This window comes from Kwoniella bestiolae, chromosome 6, assembly GCF_000512585.2.
Source record: "Kwoniella bestiolae CBS 10118 chromosome 6, complete sequence".
NCBI lineage: Eukaryota > Fungi > Basidiomycota > Tremellomycetes > Tremellales > Cryptococcaceae > Kwoniella > Kwoniella bestiolae.
Genome location: NC_089246.1, coordinates 748186 through 765271, shown reverse-complemented (window position 1 = coordinate 765271; position 17086 = coordinate 748186). Strand labels below are relative to the sequence as shown.

Here is a 17086-nt window from a genome sequence, read left to right as displayed (position 1 = left end):
CTAGAGCGGTCCTCCGAGTGAGATCAGGCGCATCCTCAGTTTCTTACCCTTTCACCTTGTTCGAACTTTCCATCCACCATGTCGAGGATACCGTCCGGACCACCTTACCCTCATCAACTACCACCTCAACCACCCGCAGGCTACTATGGTAATCCCCCTCCACCACTCGCCTCCAACCCCTTACCACCAGTAATGCACCAAGGTCTACCACCGCCTCCTACTGCCTATCCACCCGATCCAAATATATACCCATTTGAACGACATCCACAGTCTATAAATAGCGGGTGGACCACTGCTGGTCCCATCCCAGGTCCAGGTCCCCCAGGTTCAGCCGGGGGTATACCTATAGAAGCGTACAATGCCGCTGCCGGGCCATCCAGACCTACTACGGGAGTCGATCCATACCAAGCTTATGCTCAACCTGCACGATCATCTCCCTCTCAACCTCTCCCACCTCGTCAACAACCGGGTGTACCTTGGTCATCTGTTCAACCTATTACTACTCCGACGTCCAACTCTAGGGGAGGTGTAAAGCTAGAAGATCTAGTATCGACTTCTGATCGTCGGACTGCACCCGTATCTGGGCCTGGACCCAAGAGCAGCAACCCACCTCAGAACGTAGCTGTGGTTAATGAGAATGGGAAAAGACCAAATACATCTGCTGGTAACGACGCAGCAGGCGGAGGGGGTCAACAAGGACCATCGGAGTTCATCAAGAAGTTGTACAAGATGTTGGAAGAGGAGAGTGCGGTGTATGGAAAAGGGAAAGCTGCGGGTCAGCCAAGAGGGAAGGACGGGAAGAGAGGTTCAGTGGGTTGGGGTAGAGGCGGGATGAGTTTCGTGGTTTGGGATATGAACGATTTCACGACGAAAGTCCTGTGAGTCAGCTTTCAATGGCATGGTCGCTTTACTCCAGGTCCTCAAACTGACCGACGATGGGTGAAACAGGCCACAGACGTTCAGGCATTCCAATTTTTCGAGTTTTGTTAGACAGCTCAACAAGTATGGATTCTCAAAGGTACGCACTCGTCCTTCAAGAATATGAATCCATAATCCGGGCTGACATATGAATTTGATGTAGATCAAACATGTTGATGAAGAATCGGGAACGATAAAGGAGAATGTGAGCTGCTTATCGCAACGAGCGGTTCAACAATAGCTGACGGTTTCTGAACAGGTATGGGAATTCCAACATCCCAATTTCCAAGCTGGTGGGAAGTCGGAGTTGGAGAATATAAAGGTCAGTCAGCGTTCTTTCATTACTCATGGATTTCATATCTGATATACCTTTTGCAGCGGAAAGCAGTAGCTCCTCGTAAGACCGCCGGCGAAGGGGATGATACATCTCCCAAGGGATTCGGCCTTTCGGCTGAAGATGCTAGTAGGATCAATGTTATGGAGAACAGAATAGTGACGTTGGAGAGTAAGCTTGACAGAGCGTTAGAAGAGGTCAGGGAGGCTCGAGCTAGGGAATCTGGAGTGATGAGTGTCTTGAAAGAGGTCATAGGGCATCTGGCTGCTAATGAAAGAGGTAATTAAGCTGTTATATACTGTATACTGTTTATAGCTAATCTATCCCGTCACTTATTCAGCAACATCCGGATCACCTATGAGTGAGGGCAACTACTCGCCTCGTATACTCCACCTTTTCAAATCCTTCGACTCTATCGCAGCCCCAGGACCGAGGTCAGCTCCATCGACAGCCTACGGTGCACCTGTATCAGCCCTTTCGTACCCTTCCCAAATACCCAATCAGTACAGTATGAGTGCTACACCATCGTTCAATCCTCTATATAACAATGCCGGGACCTCGCAGACGTCGCCTAGAACGGATGGAACTGCCAGTAGGGGTAGTAGGGGAAGTATCAGTGGGCCTGTTCCTGGGTCTGCAGGAGGATTCAGGCATGTTTCCGGTGCTCCCAGTCGAATGGGCAGCATCTCTGGTCCGGTTGCTGCACCTCCTCCGACCGCTCAACAGCAGCAACAAGCGATCGTACCCCCTCCTACGGCTATACCTACCGCCGCACCGATACAAGCGGATCAAATCATCCCCAAGGAAGAGATTGTCGAACAGACCTCCGAGATGCCAACTTTATATAATGGCGAACCCCTAGGTATGACACCGATATTCGCTGAAAATCCTGCATGGTTGACGGAAGGTAATCAAGCCCCTTTGCCAATGTATCATCGAAAATCATCGGATGGTTCGACACTCAGGATGATGTATGATGTGTTGAGTGGTGGAGGAGTCAATAACCCCACTGGTCGATTCACAGAGGAAGGGAACGCTGTTCCTCTGACTACTACAAGCACTTCCATGGGTGCAGGAGACTCGAACGCCCTGGACACCATTCAAGAACAGGAGACTACAGAAGTATCCCAACAGGCTCAAGCATCCCAAATTGTAGATATGGTGATTCCTCCTCCGGGTGGGTTCGAGACCGCCGATCTGAGCGATATCAAAGGTACTTCTGCGGTATCCGTATCTGCTACTTCCTCTGGTCCTGTCGATGGAAATGTCATCTCCGCTCCTTCTACGAACGGTATCAACGGTCATCCCAGCTCAAGTTCAAGTTCGAAACCGTTCGGCAAGAAATCTTCACCCAAATCCACGCATCATCATGGTGGAGGATCGACCATCAAACCTCATTGGGCTACTACACCCAAAATCTTGGTTGTAGAGGATGATCTAGTGTATAGACAATTATCGAGCAAGTTTCTGAGTAAATTCGGGTGTGTGACTGAGACGGTGGAGAATGCTCAGGGGGCGGTGGAGAAGATGAATAAGGATAAATACGATTTGGTCTTGATGGATATTTTCTTTGGACCGAATATGGATGGGTGAGTGGTTTGTCATGAGCTGAGACATAGACATAGACTTTTGGTCTCGACATGCGCCCGATGTCTTGAAGATGGGTCTTTTTGGAGAGTATTGGAACGATCGCTGACTCTGCTTTGATGACTCAGTCGTAAAGCTACCTCGCTCATTCGGCAATTCGATAACTACACACCTATCATCTCTATGACATCTAATGCTCAACCTCGTAAGTGATCGTGACCTGAAATGACAATGTCGACTGAAGGACAGACTGGCTGACATGCGCTTGTTACCCAACTCATAGAGGACGTGGATTCATACATTCGATCAGGGATGAACGATATCCTGGCTAAACCATTCACCAAACACGGCCTATTCCTCATACTGGATAAACACCTGATGCACCTACGTCAAGCACAGATATACGAAAAGATCATTCCGATCTCTGTGGGTGTCCCGCCCCTGTCGGACCAACATGTCCAAGAGGCTCTTGCGATCTCCGCTGCGACTATTCAGAATCAGGGCAATGCCGGGCTATTGATGGGGCTCAGTGGCGCTGGTGATATGGCCAATAACAATATGATTAATGGTTCCGGTTCAGGTGCTGGAGAGGGTGGGATAGATGGGGAGAATGAGCATGATGAGGAAGTCATGATGCGGAACCCTCTGGCTGGGAGTGGGTGGAGCGATGAGACTTATCAGCTGGTTTTGCAGGTGAGTGGGGGTTTTATTTTGATTCACATACCTTCCCTTTATCGCGCCATCTCGACATTACTTCAACTTCAAGTCAGCTGCTGATTAGACCTTTTTGACTTGACCGTAGCAATTCCTAGCCACAGGTATGATGCCAGATGTCAATAGTCTCTCCAACGGATCCATCGGGACAGGTATAATATTCGGTGACTCATCTGCCATGTCAAGTGGATTCGTTTCTCCAAGTGGCAACGGGAATGGGAACAATCGAAAAAGACCAATCGAAGCGCTGAATGACGACGGGACTGTCATTCCTACTGAGTGGGATGGTACCGACACCGGTACTGCTCAGCAGGGGATGGATATGGGCAATGGTATGGGGATGGGAATGATCAATGGGATTACTATTGGGTTTGTTCCTAGTGGTTCGAGTTTTATGAACCCTGCGAGTGATGCGGATGCCGGGAGGGAGAATAAGAGGGCTAGAGGTGTTGTAGGGTGATCGATTGGAGGTTGGCTGTTTATCGCTGTGCTTCTATTCTTCCGGTAAGATGGACTTGATTTACGGTTTGGTTGTATTTTCTATCTTCATTTGGTTAAGAAGGGATTGCGGATGGTTATGAGAGATCTATGAATTATGATGTTGATGCACGATTATCTGATCTGCAACTCTCGTCGTTCGAGCAGCGACTCAAGTGGTGGTGAGCCTACTGTTCCATATGTAGATGGATGGCACTGTATGCATGCCCTACCTGCTCGTGAACCATCTGTCCATTGCTACCTCGGGGATAATTATGAGTTATTACCACTGACCTACACGGTTATGCCGGATGTATGACGCACCATGTACAGGTAACACCACCACGCGCGGAGAAAGGATCCGATCCTGAATCTAGGATGTAACAAACGACTAGAGAGTGTTGATGATTTTCATCTCCAACAGACAGAGGTGCAGATCTGCAATTCATCATATATTAGTTTCATCAGATATATCATATATCACATCTCACTGTAGAATATAGCATACAGCATACACCATACACCATACACCATACACCATACAGTCAGACCAACTACAATCACCCAGTACGAATACTCATAAGAACCCACCATGTCATCCCAGATACCCAAAGCCCTCTCATCAACCAAACCACCCCGTCCATTCCGAATCTTCGCCCTCCCCTTAGCCAAAGTTCCCAAACCCCACTCTCTCCCCCTATCTCCACCTCCTAATCCCATACTTACGCCCACGTCCGATTCGCACTCACCAATCGCACCGCCGAATACCAGCTCAACCCCGTCTAAAACCCCATCGACGGCTCAAGGTGAATCTGCCAAAACTCCGTTGTTGTTGTTCCAAACCCTCCAACCCGCCCAACTCCCCTCGCAGGGCCCACCCTCCCTCACTTCGCGAGCACTGAATAAAGCTAGCGAGACGTGGTTGAACCTCGGCAAAAAACCTAAGAACTCATGGACATTCTGGTTTTATGAGAGGGGGGAGAAGCTTATGGATAGGATAGAGTTTGAGGAGTGGTCGCTTAAGGCAATTAAGGAGGGGCAGGGGGTGAAGGTAGATAAGGAGGGGAAGGTCGTGGGGGAGAGGGTTGAGGTGGGTTTAGGTTTATTGCTTCATCTTTTCTCTGTTTCGTGTGTTTGGAGGGAAGAGGGAAAGTCTCAATAGAAGGTGTCAACCAGATGCGTCTCGACTTGGTCACTGAGAGAGGGATCAGACTGTATATACGGATCGTCGATGATCCAATATATGTGATTTATGAGCTGACTTTATTCTGCCTCTGCTCATCTACCAGATCCCCCTCATACGTCCGGAAATCAAGGGAACTACCCTCCCACCGCTCTTACCGAAACTGCATCGATTCCTGATACATAGGATACCGTACCACCGTAAGATGATGCAGAGGTCTTTGATCTTGTGAGTGTATTCTATCATATGAACTCGACTATCAACGTCTTAAATACGTACCGTCCGCTTCTGTCTTTCTTCCAACGTGCCTCTTGACATCACACCAATCTCAGCAGTGATTAACGACTCTATCTCCCTCTATCCCATTTATTCTCCTACACTTCGCCAACAACCCGCTAACACTTCTGCACAGTATCCCCGTCACATGGCCTTTCGCGATCATCCCCATCATCCCCAATTTCCCCTTCTTCTACGTCCTCTGGAGAGCATGGTCGCACTACAAAGCGTGGCGCGGGGCCGTCTACCTCGAAACTCTTTTACAAAACGGTCTGATCGTTGAGCAAGAGTCCAAGGACCTGACCAAGGTCTATGCCTCCAAGGGGATCGAGGGAAGTGAGAACAATGCACCGGATCAGACCTCCTCTGAGGGGGAGAACCTGAAAGATCTAGCTACGGATACTACTACCAATATCGTACGGGACGGAAGTAGAGCGGATGAGGCGGGTATTCCGGGACAGGCTAAGGGAGAAAGTGGAACGGCTGTTGATGGGACGACTACCCCCGAATCTATGGTGTACAACCCATCGTCCTCGGAGAAGAAGGAGGAGAAAAAGAAAGAAGGGAAATTAGCAAAAGCAGGACCTATAAAATCAAAAGCCCAACATCCCTCTTTACTCCTCTCTCCCTCGCAGGTACCGCTCTTAGCTGAGACATTTGAGCTGAGCGCGCTGGAGGTGATTGATGTGGTCAGGGCTATTGAGCAGGCTGATTATAGAGCTAGGAAGGCGGATAAGGAGAAGGCTGATAAGGAGAAGTCCGACAAGGAGGAGGGGGTGAAGGGCGATAAGGAAAAGAAGGAAGGGGAGAAGGGGACGGAGTGGAGAGGTAATTTGCATCGATGAGTGATCTGTGAAGTGGATCAATGACGAAGGAAGGGAGGCAGTTTGTATTGGAGGAAAGTGAGAAGGGGACAGAGGAGATGACGGTGAGATCTATATATAAAGTATGTTATAAAACATAAGAGGGAAGTTCATCGAAATTTCTCATTCACATATACGAGGTACCTAGATGTACAATAGAAGAAATGCATGATCATCATTCTTGTTCATTGCGACTAAGCGATTAAGGATGGATATTGCGTGCGATACTGCATTGCAATGTACATGTGTTGTATCAGCTCAAAGCTGCAGATCAGGTATGTGCAAACGCTGACAAGTCAAGTCTCCTTTTAAGCCATCGCCAGGCCGCAGGACACCAGCTGGTTGAGAAGTAAGGTAGGTATTGGACATATGATTCAATTATCGTGCTCTGCGAAATATAATATGATATGAACTGCTTTCCTTATTCTAATTTTCTCGATGCCTTCATTCCCTCTGTTCGTACGACCTGATATCCCCCTTATTTCTGCCCTGCCTCCTGCTCCCCTACCTTCCTGAAAATCTCACTCCTCAACTCCTGCAACTCCCTCCTAGTCCTCTCCAACCTGTCTTCTTTCCCCCTCAACTCGCCCCCTAACCCATTCAACCTAATCTCATTCTCCTGCCTATTCCTCTCCACCACATCAGCAGCAACGTTCATCTCATACTGACTCTGCTTAATCTTCTCGTGGAAAGCCATATCCGTAAAAATATTATCAAAGAACACATCCGACATGATATTCCCCATTGCTACCTTCACCGCCGGCAAATCCCTCACATACCCACTAAGATGTTTGGCCTGTTGAGTTAACATCTGGACCGAGGCCCATTGACGGTCCGCAGAGGAAAGCTCGTTCCGCTCCATCATATCTGACATTGTACCTCCCCCCCACATATCCCATGTTGAGTAGCCTTCCGCACTGCTCAAGTGATTAAGGGATAGTCGCATAGCCCGACTGGCCTGTTCGAGGAGGGATTTGACTTGCTGTTCTGCCTCTACTGCCTGTCTTGTAGAATGGTATGATGATAGTGCGTCGTTGGATTGGGATTCCAGGACATCCTCATCGGGGTATTTGGGAGTTTGACCAGAGAATATTGAATCGTACAATTGATCCAGCTCTCTCTGTGCGGCGTTATGTTGATCCACTAATCCTTTCAATTGGGTCTCGGTGGATTTAGCGTCGTCAAGAAGGGAAGACAGTTGTTTGATCTGATCCTGCAACAGCTGCGTTTCGCGGAGGTTGTCGAAATAATCTTTCTCCTCTTTCTCCGCCCTCTGCTCGAATTTCTCCCTGCGTCCAGTGGATTTGTAGGCGAACCGCTTGAACACCGAATCGCGGTAGCTTATGTGTTCCTTCTTCTCTTTCTCTCGTACTTTGTCTAGGGCTTTGAGCTTGGTGGTGAGGGTGGATAGTTGGGAAGAGAGGTCGGTGATGTAGAGGAGTTGTTGTTTGTGGTCTGGGATGGAGTGGTCCGTCTCGCGCAGGGTTGAGAGGAGGGAGGTCTGGAGGGGGAGGGAAGATCGGATTTGTTCTTGGACGGACATTGTGTAGGATGGGTGATTATACGAACACAGATTGGTATGGGGTATTGGGATGAGAATGTAGGATAGAGGATTAAACTGAACAAGGTCGATTATATATGTCTGTTGTAGATAACTTATGATATCAGGTACTGACTCATGCCAACGCACCGCTTTCGACTAATGCCGGAATGCGGATTTCTTGGCTTTTTTAATCTTAAAGATTACGGCCGATAAGGTTGGCTCCTAATGATATCATGTCAAGTTACTACCCTAGCATTAAGTACTCCGATGCATGTCAAGCGTACCTGTGTCACCTTTGTGTCATTCATAGCTTGTAGCCTGAAGGCTATGCACTGGCGGCGGCCGGGATCGACAGCTGATAGCGACGGTCTTGAGAAGCGTAACAGAGACATTTGACGCTTATCTCGGAGGATTATACGTTTACCTCTTAATCCTGGGCAAACGCAGTATTCTACTCGTGTTGAAATGATGGGATGTGATGTATGAGGACCTTTCATACTCTTGATCCCATTTCGCCGGTCCGTATCGCTCGGTCTCCTCTTGTACCCAAATGATGATTTGAACTGGGTCATGTCCATACTGTATATATACAATGCCATTCTCAGATTATACATTCTAAGGTATGTTGAATTCACTCGTCATAATTGTATGTCCCAACTTCATGCTCACTAGAATCCACCACTGGTTGATACGTCGCAATATTTCTGCTCTGCATGGTCATAAGTCAGCACTCTATTCCCTCACTACTTGTCTTGCGATGCATGAGAGATCAAGATGTAACTTGAATCTGATCACCGGTCCTAACCACATAGCCATTACATAATCTGAGCCATCTGGCGGTACTCGCCGCATATATCGTCCCCACCTTTCGTTAAAAAGTTGAAACTTGCATGATAAAAGATTAACTAACTGTATTTCATCGTGAATGATACCTTACGAGTCAACATACACATATCAGCAACAATGCCCAAATCAACAAGTACAACCAAGACCACTCTCAAATCGAAACCCTCAAAAGCTGCGTCCTCATCGAAGGACCAGTCAAAACCAAAATTATATTCCTCCTTCCTACCCATCCCCCTCGACCTTCCTTCTGCTTCATCGTCCACTAAACCCCAAACAACAAGACACTACATCTACGCCCGACCTCACACTTCCAAGTCGTCCGAGGGGGAACTTCCAGAGGATAGGACATTGTTCGTTACCAACTTACCTGTTGATGCCGGCGTACAGGATATTAGAGGGGTGTTTGGTAAATGGGGGATAGTAGAGGATGTTCGAATGGGAAGCTGTGGGAGTGAGGTCAATGTGTTGGAGAAGGCTGTTAGGGGACTACCAGTTGAGGATAATGAGTCTTCCGAAGATGAGGATGAGGAAGAGGAAGAAGAGGAAGAGGAAGAAGGAGAAGAAGAGCAGGAAAAAGCAGAACCTCAATTCCAAGGTGATATACCGATTAAACTCACCAAGAACCAGAAACGCAAAGAGCGCAAGAGAGCCAAGAACGCCCTACCACCCTCCGTTCCCGAGATCGTAGACCTCCCACCGCTCAATCCCAGATCAACGGGGTATGGTATCTCAGGAAGTAAATCATGTCACATCATCTTCCTAGATCCAATCTCCATAACCCGTCTGATGTCATCCACTCCATCCCCTCTATCTCTCACTAAATATCCCAGTGAACCTACAGGGCTGGAATATTATACCTCGCTATATACCTCCCTTCGACCAGATCTGCAATATGTAAAAGCATTCGCAGACTCCTCAATGGACAGGTTCGACCACCTCCATTCCCTCCTACTTTCCTCCCGAGCGAAACAATCGGGTGCGGGGGCATTGGTGGATGAAGATGGATTTACGGTAGTGGTGAGATCAGGGCGGTATGGCAGAGCAGGAGCTAGGGGAGATGCGTTCGGTCAAGGGAAGGGTGGGGTCGGGGTGGCTTCTACAAATTTCCAGGACAAGTTGAAGAATAAGAAGAAGAAGGGGAGCGGGGCTGGGGAACTACAGGACTTTTATAAGTTCCAGAGGAACGAGAGGAAACGACAGGGTGAGTTTGAGCTATCCGTATCCAACTTCTCTACCTTACTACCGCGACTTGGTAGATGTTGTCAAGAGGGATTGCAGTTGATGATAAGTTTGTGCGAATGCTGATTTGTCCTGGTTCTCCCCGTCCCAGAACTCGCCGAATTGCGTTCAAAGTTCGAATCGGACAAGCAAAAAGTCGAAGAGCTCAAGAAGAACAGACGGTTCAAGCCTTATTGAATGGGGACGAGGAAGCATATTCCCACAAGTCTTATCGCTTCTTCTCTCCTACAATCCATTTGGAGTATCTGTTAGCGTCTGGGATTGGATATCGTTTCATTGGGCTGCGTGGCGTGGCGCGTGGGCAGACAATCATACTCTTGTAGTCAATCATGTTTTTTATGATGGTCCTATCATAGCTATGTTGGAGGATGCATATATATGATGGATGCGATTCACTGATGAAAACACAGCATCGACTGAGCTTCATATGTCCATGGATCAAACCTCCATGCCAGCAAAGTTGATTCTATATCCATTGCTCAGGTATACCTCAAAGACGTAAATCGCACAACGCCAAGATTCAGCAGGAATAGATGCATATGTTTTGATATAACTTATATTCCCTATCAATTCTACCACTACATCCCGTCCCACCAATCCTCTATAACAAGCTTAGTAGATCATAGAAGACATATCAGCTCTAATTCGGTTGTAATCGAATAGACCCTCAGTTCGACCAAGAGCGGCAATAGCGATATCTTTGTCGTAGAGGTATTTCCTAGCTACACGTTGGATCTCCTCGGGTGTGACGGCGTCGACATATCGCTCGATCTCCTTGGGGGTATATCTCTTACCGGTGGTGATGAGTTGACGTCCGATCTGCAGTGAGGTCATGATTATTAGCTCAGATTTACCGTGGAGTGGATAGGTCAGACAGACATATCAAGTCTATATCTGATTGGAGCGGCAAGATAATTCTGCATAGAAGAATAACTTACATCCTCAGCAATCGCGGTGGTACCGTCCAAACCCAATAACAAGGATGCCTTGAGTTGTTGCTTGGCTCTCTCGACTTCGGCGATGGTTGGGGATATGGACATTCGGGTCCATTCTCGGAGGGTGAAGTGGACGAGATCATCGATGTTCATGTGGCTGAGGAGGGTAAAGTCAAGTCATCAGCATTCGTTCCATTACGAGCGAAATGACAAAAGAGCTGGATTTGACAAGAAGAAATCACGAATAATGAATGGAAACCACACTCACTTCTCAGAAACCATGTAGATACCCCAAAGACCGCTGTCAGAGTATGAAGTAGAGAACGACATGTAAGAGTTGGCGAGGTTGTTGCTCGAGATGATGTGAGAGAGTTTGGATGATAATAATGGTGAGGCACCCAATGATCTATCCCAGTTACCGAAGATGGATTGCATGACCAACATGGGCCAGTAATCTGGTGATTTCCATGATACACCTTCAACAGCAATGGCCAAGTTCAAAGTATCCATGGTATCGTCTCTGATCCTCACTTCGGAACCTAGGAAATCAGTGGGGGCGTGGGCCTGACCACCTAATGGGACGGGGTTGGAGGATACAGGTAAGTTGGCGAAGTGCTTCTCGGCGAGCTTGACCAAGGCTTCGTGCTCGATCGAACCGGCTCCTACGAGGGCAATTCGGTCAGAGGTGTAGTTCTTGGAGATGTAGTTCTGCAAGTCGGATTTGGAGATGGAGTTGATGTGTTCCTTGGGACCGAGGATGGTGTTACCGAGGGGGTAGCCTGGGGAGTAAAGAAAGGATGTCAGTGGGCTGTACAGGTGATTGTTCAAAGGTAGATTTCCTTTTCCCTCTACTATCATCACAATGCTCTCTGTGACTGTTCTCTCCTGATCCAGAACCCTAAGGATAACTATTACACGCTCATCCCATGGAGAGGGTATATTCTTCTTCACTTCCATCTCATCCCTCTTTCTCCTCTCACTTAATTTGCTAGCAAACCCTCCACTCACCTTGGTAAGCAACAGCATGCAAGTGATCAAAAACAACCTCCTCCAATTGCTTCTCCACCTCCTCTTGTTCCCTCAAGATAACATCCCTCTCTCGCTCAATGGCGCTCTCCTCCAACTTTGAGTTCTGCAAGATATCAGACAAGATATCTACAGCTTGAGGAACGTCCTTGTCGAACGCCTTGGCGTAGTAGACAGTCTGTTCTCTCGAGGTGTAGGCGTTGAGGTGGGCACCCATGTTCTCGACTTCGAGCTCGAGTTGGGTTTGGGATCGGGATTTGGTGCCTTTGAATGCGAGATGCTGTTGGGGGAGAATGTATGGGTTAGCATGTGTGTTTTGTGATGTGATTCGTTATTCCTGCTGATATCCCTTGATCCTGATGTCTTCTCTACTACGCTTCAATCTTCTTCCTATAATCATATAGGATGAGTTACTATATGCTGAAGTATATAGTATTCCCCTATCCCACCCCTGACTGCCAGATAATCCTACACCCCCATCCCACCCCTAGCTACCAATAAAAACCTAAAACACTCACCTCCAAAAAGTGCGCCGTACCACTAGCATCCGCCGCATCAGCCCTAGAACCCGCATCGATCCATAACCCCACAGTGGAAGTTTGAGCTCCTGGGATGGTCTCCGTCGATACCGATAGACCGTTTGATAATACCGATGTCTTGGTTTCTGGGTCAAGGGATGGGAGGGTCACTGGGTGTACGGCTGCGAGGGATCTTGAGAGGGTCTGTAACACATGGAAAGAAAACAAATACGATATCAGCGAGTGAAGTTGTGTACATTATTGACGGATTTTGCCTTCGATGTTGGGATTAGAGAGGATAATATGCTCACAGGCTTCAATACCCTTGGAGCGGGTGGTCGAGCAAGTGCCCGCGAGATGAGTCTTGATGCTACCATTTTGGGTTGTAGGTAAGATGATGAGGATGAGTAGGAGTAAGAGGTAGATATCTAGTAAATATCATCAATTGATGATGATCGTCTGTCTAATGCTTTGCTCAAAGTGCCAATGGCAGTATGCTACTGTACCATCAACCAGTAAGCTTCGACAGAATACGGCGCAACTCGGAATAATAGTAAACCACCGGTAATCCCGACAGTGTGGCACTTGACACCAACTACAAATGTGACACGCGACGAGCAAGGTACCTGCACGTCACCGTCGTATTTTGCTGCTGCATTGCTACGTTCATCTTGAGGAGTACTGAACTGAATATAGACCATAACAGCTGCATATCGATGCACTCTCAAACAGCTACGGGAGAAACAAAATAGAACAGTAAACATCCCTAGACCAGACTTCAAGCCGACTGAATCTCATCTCTCGTCACTACCCCCAAACACCATGTCCCACCTATTCCAACAACCCCCCTCCTCCTACTCACCCTACGCCCCCACCTCATCCTCCGAACCTTTGGCATTCTTCGGCGGTCAACCAAGTGGACCATCCGGCTCACCCTACTACCCCGGTTCGAGATCTTCCTTGGAAGGTAGTATGGGCCCAGGAGGTGCGTCAGGGTCGATGGGAAGTTCAGCATTTGGAGTAGGGGGAGCAACGGGGAATATGAATATGGCGAATAGCAGGATGATGTTGGGTGAGGGGAAGTGGTGGGAGGCCTTTGGGACGGGGGGGTTTGAGGGTGAACCTAGTCTGATGGAGGGTGAGTGAATGTTTTTTAGTGTATCATTATCTGCTCAAGGGGGAGTGGTGATCTGAGGAGAATCAACTTCTTGTGTGGTTACCTTTTTCTTTCAACATCCAGGAGGGGCTATGAAGGAGATATATCGCCATAGTCATCGATTCCATGTCTTATCTTTTGAACCCTAATTGGAAGAGCGATCTCCCTCCATATCCCATATTCACAATCAGGGAGCTCTCTATAGCTAATCTTCCTATAACACTACACGCTACAGAACTCGGCATAAACCCTTCCCACATCTTACAGAAATCCCTAACAGTGCTCAACCCCTTGGCAAGAGTCAACGAGAATATAATGGACGATGCGGATCTGGCAGGTCCATTCGTGTTTTGTTTTGCATTTGCTTTCTTCTTACTTCTGGTGAGTTAAGTCTTCCTTACCCAATAATATGAGTATCTCAAACCGATCCTACCGTCCTACAATCTTCTTTATGCCCTCCTCCAAACCCAAACATCTTTCTCTTTACCATCGTGCCATCCACCACGCAGCTCCCAGTCACTCATGACCCAAACCCCAGAACACTCGCTAACCCTCACCCATCCACCCACCCGCAGTCCGGCAAACCCCAATTCTCCTACATCTACGGCGTCGGTCTCCTAGGAACCACAGCAATCTACCTCCTCCTAAACCTAATGTCCGAAACAGGCATCGATGCCTATCGCACCGCCTCGGTACTAGGGTACTGTCTCCTTCCGATGGTAGGGCTCGGTGGGATCGGTATGGGGATAGGTATAGACTCTGCTATAGGGTATATACTCAGTTGTCTATCTATTGCTTGGTGTACTTTCTCTGCATCGAGTATTTTCGTTGTGGTGCTGAGGATGAATCATCAGAGGCTGTTGGTGGCTTATCCTGTGGGGTTGTTATATGGGTGTTTTGCGCTGTTGAGTATTTTTAATGTCAAGAAGTAGTAGTCGGAATATGATATAGATATGAACAATATCATGACTCTCACTGGATTGTTTTGGTTGGAGCTTGTTTAGCAATAGTAGTATTCATCAGATGAAATAAACCGAAAGTAGAATGCACCGAGCCGAGTGTGCATCCTGAATTGTTCGAAGAAATCTAAGAGATCTGAAGAACAAGAGCACTTTCGACATCTCGTGAAAAAGCAATGCATAAACTCTCTCACTTGGCAGCAAGCAAATAACCCCAGACTTTCAATGTACAAGGGAAATGAATCACGCAAATGAACATCTGTCTCCAACCCCTACATAACCACTAGAACAACCCAGCCCATTCATCCTTCTTCGCTGGACTTCCACCCAATCCAGTACTCTCAATCTCCGCCAACTTATCTGCCGAGGGGATGTTCACTTGTGGTTTGGGAGGGGGTAAGAGCGATGCGTAAGGTGAGATGATAGAGTCGAATTCGTAGTCTGATGAGAGTGGGAGGGCGGCTGAAGGGGAATTGGAGATTAGTATATATTTCATATTTTACAGCTAGATGAGAGGGGGGATGGTGATAACAAGATGTATTGACGTGTAGAGGATAAAGGATATGTGGGAATTGCGCAATGGGATTCCCAATGGGAGTGTGGAAGATGATGCCGAAAAAGAGAGTACTCAGTGTCAATAAAAGAAAGGCCAACTCACAATGGTCAATAACAGGTTTAGCAGGTTCAGTGGCCCTCGACAAACCAGCCAAGATCAATCTACGTAAAGCAGGTCCATCGAGGGGTTCCTCCCTCTTAGTTGGAGCAGCGCCATCTTTGGGTGAGGTAGCCTTGTTCTGTGGATCATGAAGTCAAGAATCAGCATGGATTACTCAAAGTGCCCAAGAAGCTAGAATGATGACCGCAATCCAGAAGGGGGCGATCGGAAAATCAGATGTAGAGGTAAATGAACGCACCTCGCTAGCCCTCTTTCCACTGGGTCCCATAACATCCAAATTCAATTTCTCCGCCGACCCATAAGCATTCTTCACTTTTCCTAATGCCAATAAGACATCGCCCTTGGTGAGCATACCGTGTCGGCCTGTTCCTTTGAGTTTGGAGATTTGTTCGGAGGAGAGAGGGGAATCTTGGAGTCTGTGAGAGTGCCAAGTGATACATCATTAGTCGAGGTGCACTTTGAACAAAAGAAGGAATTGTGGGTTGTCATGTGGATGTAGGTCAGATGATAAGGCAGATAGTGAGTGGCATAGGGATGGTCAGGTCAGATAGGGTGACACAAAACTCACAATCTCGCTACACTAGGGAAAATAGGCTGTGAATGTTTGATCTCCTTATGACCATGTCCCGTCTCATGCTGCTGAGTAGCTGATGATGATGGTTGGTCCTCCTTCTTAGGTTCCTCCTTCTTGGGTTCTTCCTTCTCTTGCTTTGGGGTTTCGCTACCTGAGCCAGAAGCAGATGCTGAAGCTTCACCTTGAGCTTGGCCTGGAGGAGATAGATCTTCTGGCACGGTGATTGAGCTGAGGTCGTCGCCTTCTTCTGCTAGGATGGCTATGATTTGACCGACTGGGATTTTCGATGAGCCGTCTTGGGCCTGTACAAGCATCAAAGAGATAGATCAGTTTCTGCACCCCAGAGTGTCGATGACAGTTACGAGACGATACGTTGAGATCTGTCCCCGAGGTATAAGATTGAGAAGAGACATTCACTCACAATGATCTTACCCATCACTCCATCATCTTGCGATTCAACATCTATCGTAGCTTTGTCCGTTTCCTATTCCATAAAAATCAACCCACATATCAGCTCGTAGTGTCGTGGGCATACCACCAGCATTCTCTTGAGCTGAGCACGCACCACCTCCAACAATACATCACCCGCACTAAAACTCTCCCCCTCCTTCTTCTTCCAGCTCGCTATCCCACCTTCAGTCATCGTAGGCGACATGGCGGGCATACGCATCGAAGTGGTTGCGTATCGGACATTTCGAAGGGCTATGCGTTTAAATCCAGGATCAGTCAGCTATTACATCTTTGGCCCTGTTGGGTTGAGGATTGGTGAGGTAGCTTACGAGCTGATGAGGTCCTTGCGGAACGTATCAGGCCTGTGAGCTGGGATGAACCTCTCATTTTTATGTCTTGTCTGGTTTCGCAATGGCTCGAGTAAGAGTGAAGGAGTGAAGGTATAAATGACTGAATTTGATGTTTTCATTCTCTTACTCTGTAGCTTGGGGACGGTCGAGACGGATATGCGACGGATCAGAATTCATTTTGATCCCGCGGCAGCTTCTCCACGTGGTAACGCTCGGACCGGTTGAGTGTGCATGGCATGTCCAAGTCAGTCAAGAAGAAGCAACATTCACAATGCAGGATGCATAGTACACATTCTCACAATGACATGAATCGTACGACCAAGAAGGCATGATGATCGATGACAAGGCAAGATGATCAATCTAAATCCCAAAAAACTGTTCTACTAGACTGGCCTTCTTGTAGGATTTCACCGTTGGACTGATTGTATGTCTCGATTGTATCGAGAAGACCACGATCGTCAC

General features: G+C 47.8%; 7 protein-coding genes across 7 annotated transcripts; 4 read left to right on the top strand and 3 right to left on the bottom strand.

The window, feature by feature from the left end:
- Positions 1–78: 78 nt before the first annotated feature.
- On the top strand, positions 79–4013 carry I302_107480 (uncharacterized protein; the record flags this gene model as incomplete). Its single annotated transcript, XM_065870466.1, has 9 exons — positions 79–878; positions 949–1018; positions 1082–1123; positions 1178–1240; positions 1297–1531; positions 1593–2841; positions 2968–3044; positions 3123–3532; positions 3642–4013. 9 exons carry the CDS (start codon positions 79–81, stop codon positions 4011–4013), a joined length of 3318 nt encoding a protein of 1105 aa, XP_065726538.1.
- Positions 4014–4622: 609 nt separating this feature from the next.
- Positions 4623–6334, top strand: I302_107479 (uncharacterized protein; the record flags this gene model as incomplete). Its single annotated transcript, XM_019193389.1, has 3 exons — positions 4623–5120; positions 5320–5441; positions 5626–6334. The coding sequence occupies 3 exons, from the start codon at positions 4623–4625 to the stop codon at positions 6332–6334; spliced, it is 1329 nt and encodes a 442-aa protein (XP_019044866.1).
- Positions 6335–6830: 496 nt separating this feature from the next.
- Positions 6831–7895, bottom strand: I302_107478 (uncharacterized protein; the record flags this gene model as incomplete). The annotated part of the gene is made up of 1 exon (XM_019193390.1): positions 6831–7895. The coding sequence occupies one exon, from the start codon at positions 7893–7895 to the stop codon at positions 6831–6833; it is 1065 nt and encodes a 354-aa protein (XP_019044867.1).
- A 963-nt stretch (positions 7896–8858) lies between these two features.
- Positions 8859–10157, top strand: I302_107477 (uncharacterized protein; the record flags this gene model as incomplete). The annotated part of the gene is made up of 2 exons (XM_019193391.1): positions 8859–9942; positions 10072–10157. The coding sequence occupies 2 exons, from the start codon at positions 8859–8861 to the stop codon at positions 10155–10157; spliced, it is 1170 nt and encodes a 389-aa protein (XP_019044868.1).
- A 435-nt stretch (positions 10158–10592) lies between these two features.
- On the bottom strand, positions 10593–12836 carry I302_107476 (mitochondrial-processing peptidase subunit beta; the record flags this gene model as incomplete). The annotated part of the gene is made up of 6 exons (XM_019193392.1): positions 10593–10799; positions 10919–11072; positions 11184–11694; positions 11924–12221; positions 12460–12663; positions 12771–12836. 6 exons carry the CDS (start codon positions 12834–12836, stop codon positions 10593–10595), a joined length of 1440 nt encoding a protein of 479 aa, XP_019044869.1.
- A 445-nt stretch (positions 12837–13281) lies between these two features.
- On the top strand, positions 13282–14547 carry I302_107475 (uncharacterized protein; the record flags this gene model as incomplete). The annotated part of the gene is made up of 3 exons (XM_019193393.1): positions 13282–13597; positions 13851–13996; positions 14191–14547. The coding sequence occupies 3 exons, from the start codon at positions 13282–13284 to the stop codon at positions 14545–14547; spliced, it is 819 nt and encodes a 272-aa protein (XP_019044870.1).
- Positions 14548–14857: 310 nt separating this feature from the next.
- On the bottom strand, positions 14858–16661 carry I302_107474 (uncharacterized protein; the record flags this gene model as incomplete). The annotated part of the gene is made up of 7 exons (XM_019193394.1): positions 14858–15036; positions 15233–15368; positions 15489–15666; positions 15819–16126; positions 16246–16308; positions 16390–16526; positions 16604–16661. 7 exons carry the CDS (start codon positions 16659–16661, stop codon positions 14858–14860), a joined length of 1059 nt encoding a protein of 352 aa, XP_019044871.1.
- Between the last annotated feature and the right edge of the window lie 425 nt (positions 16662–17086).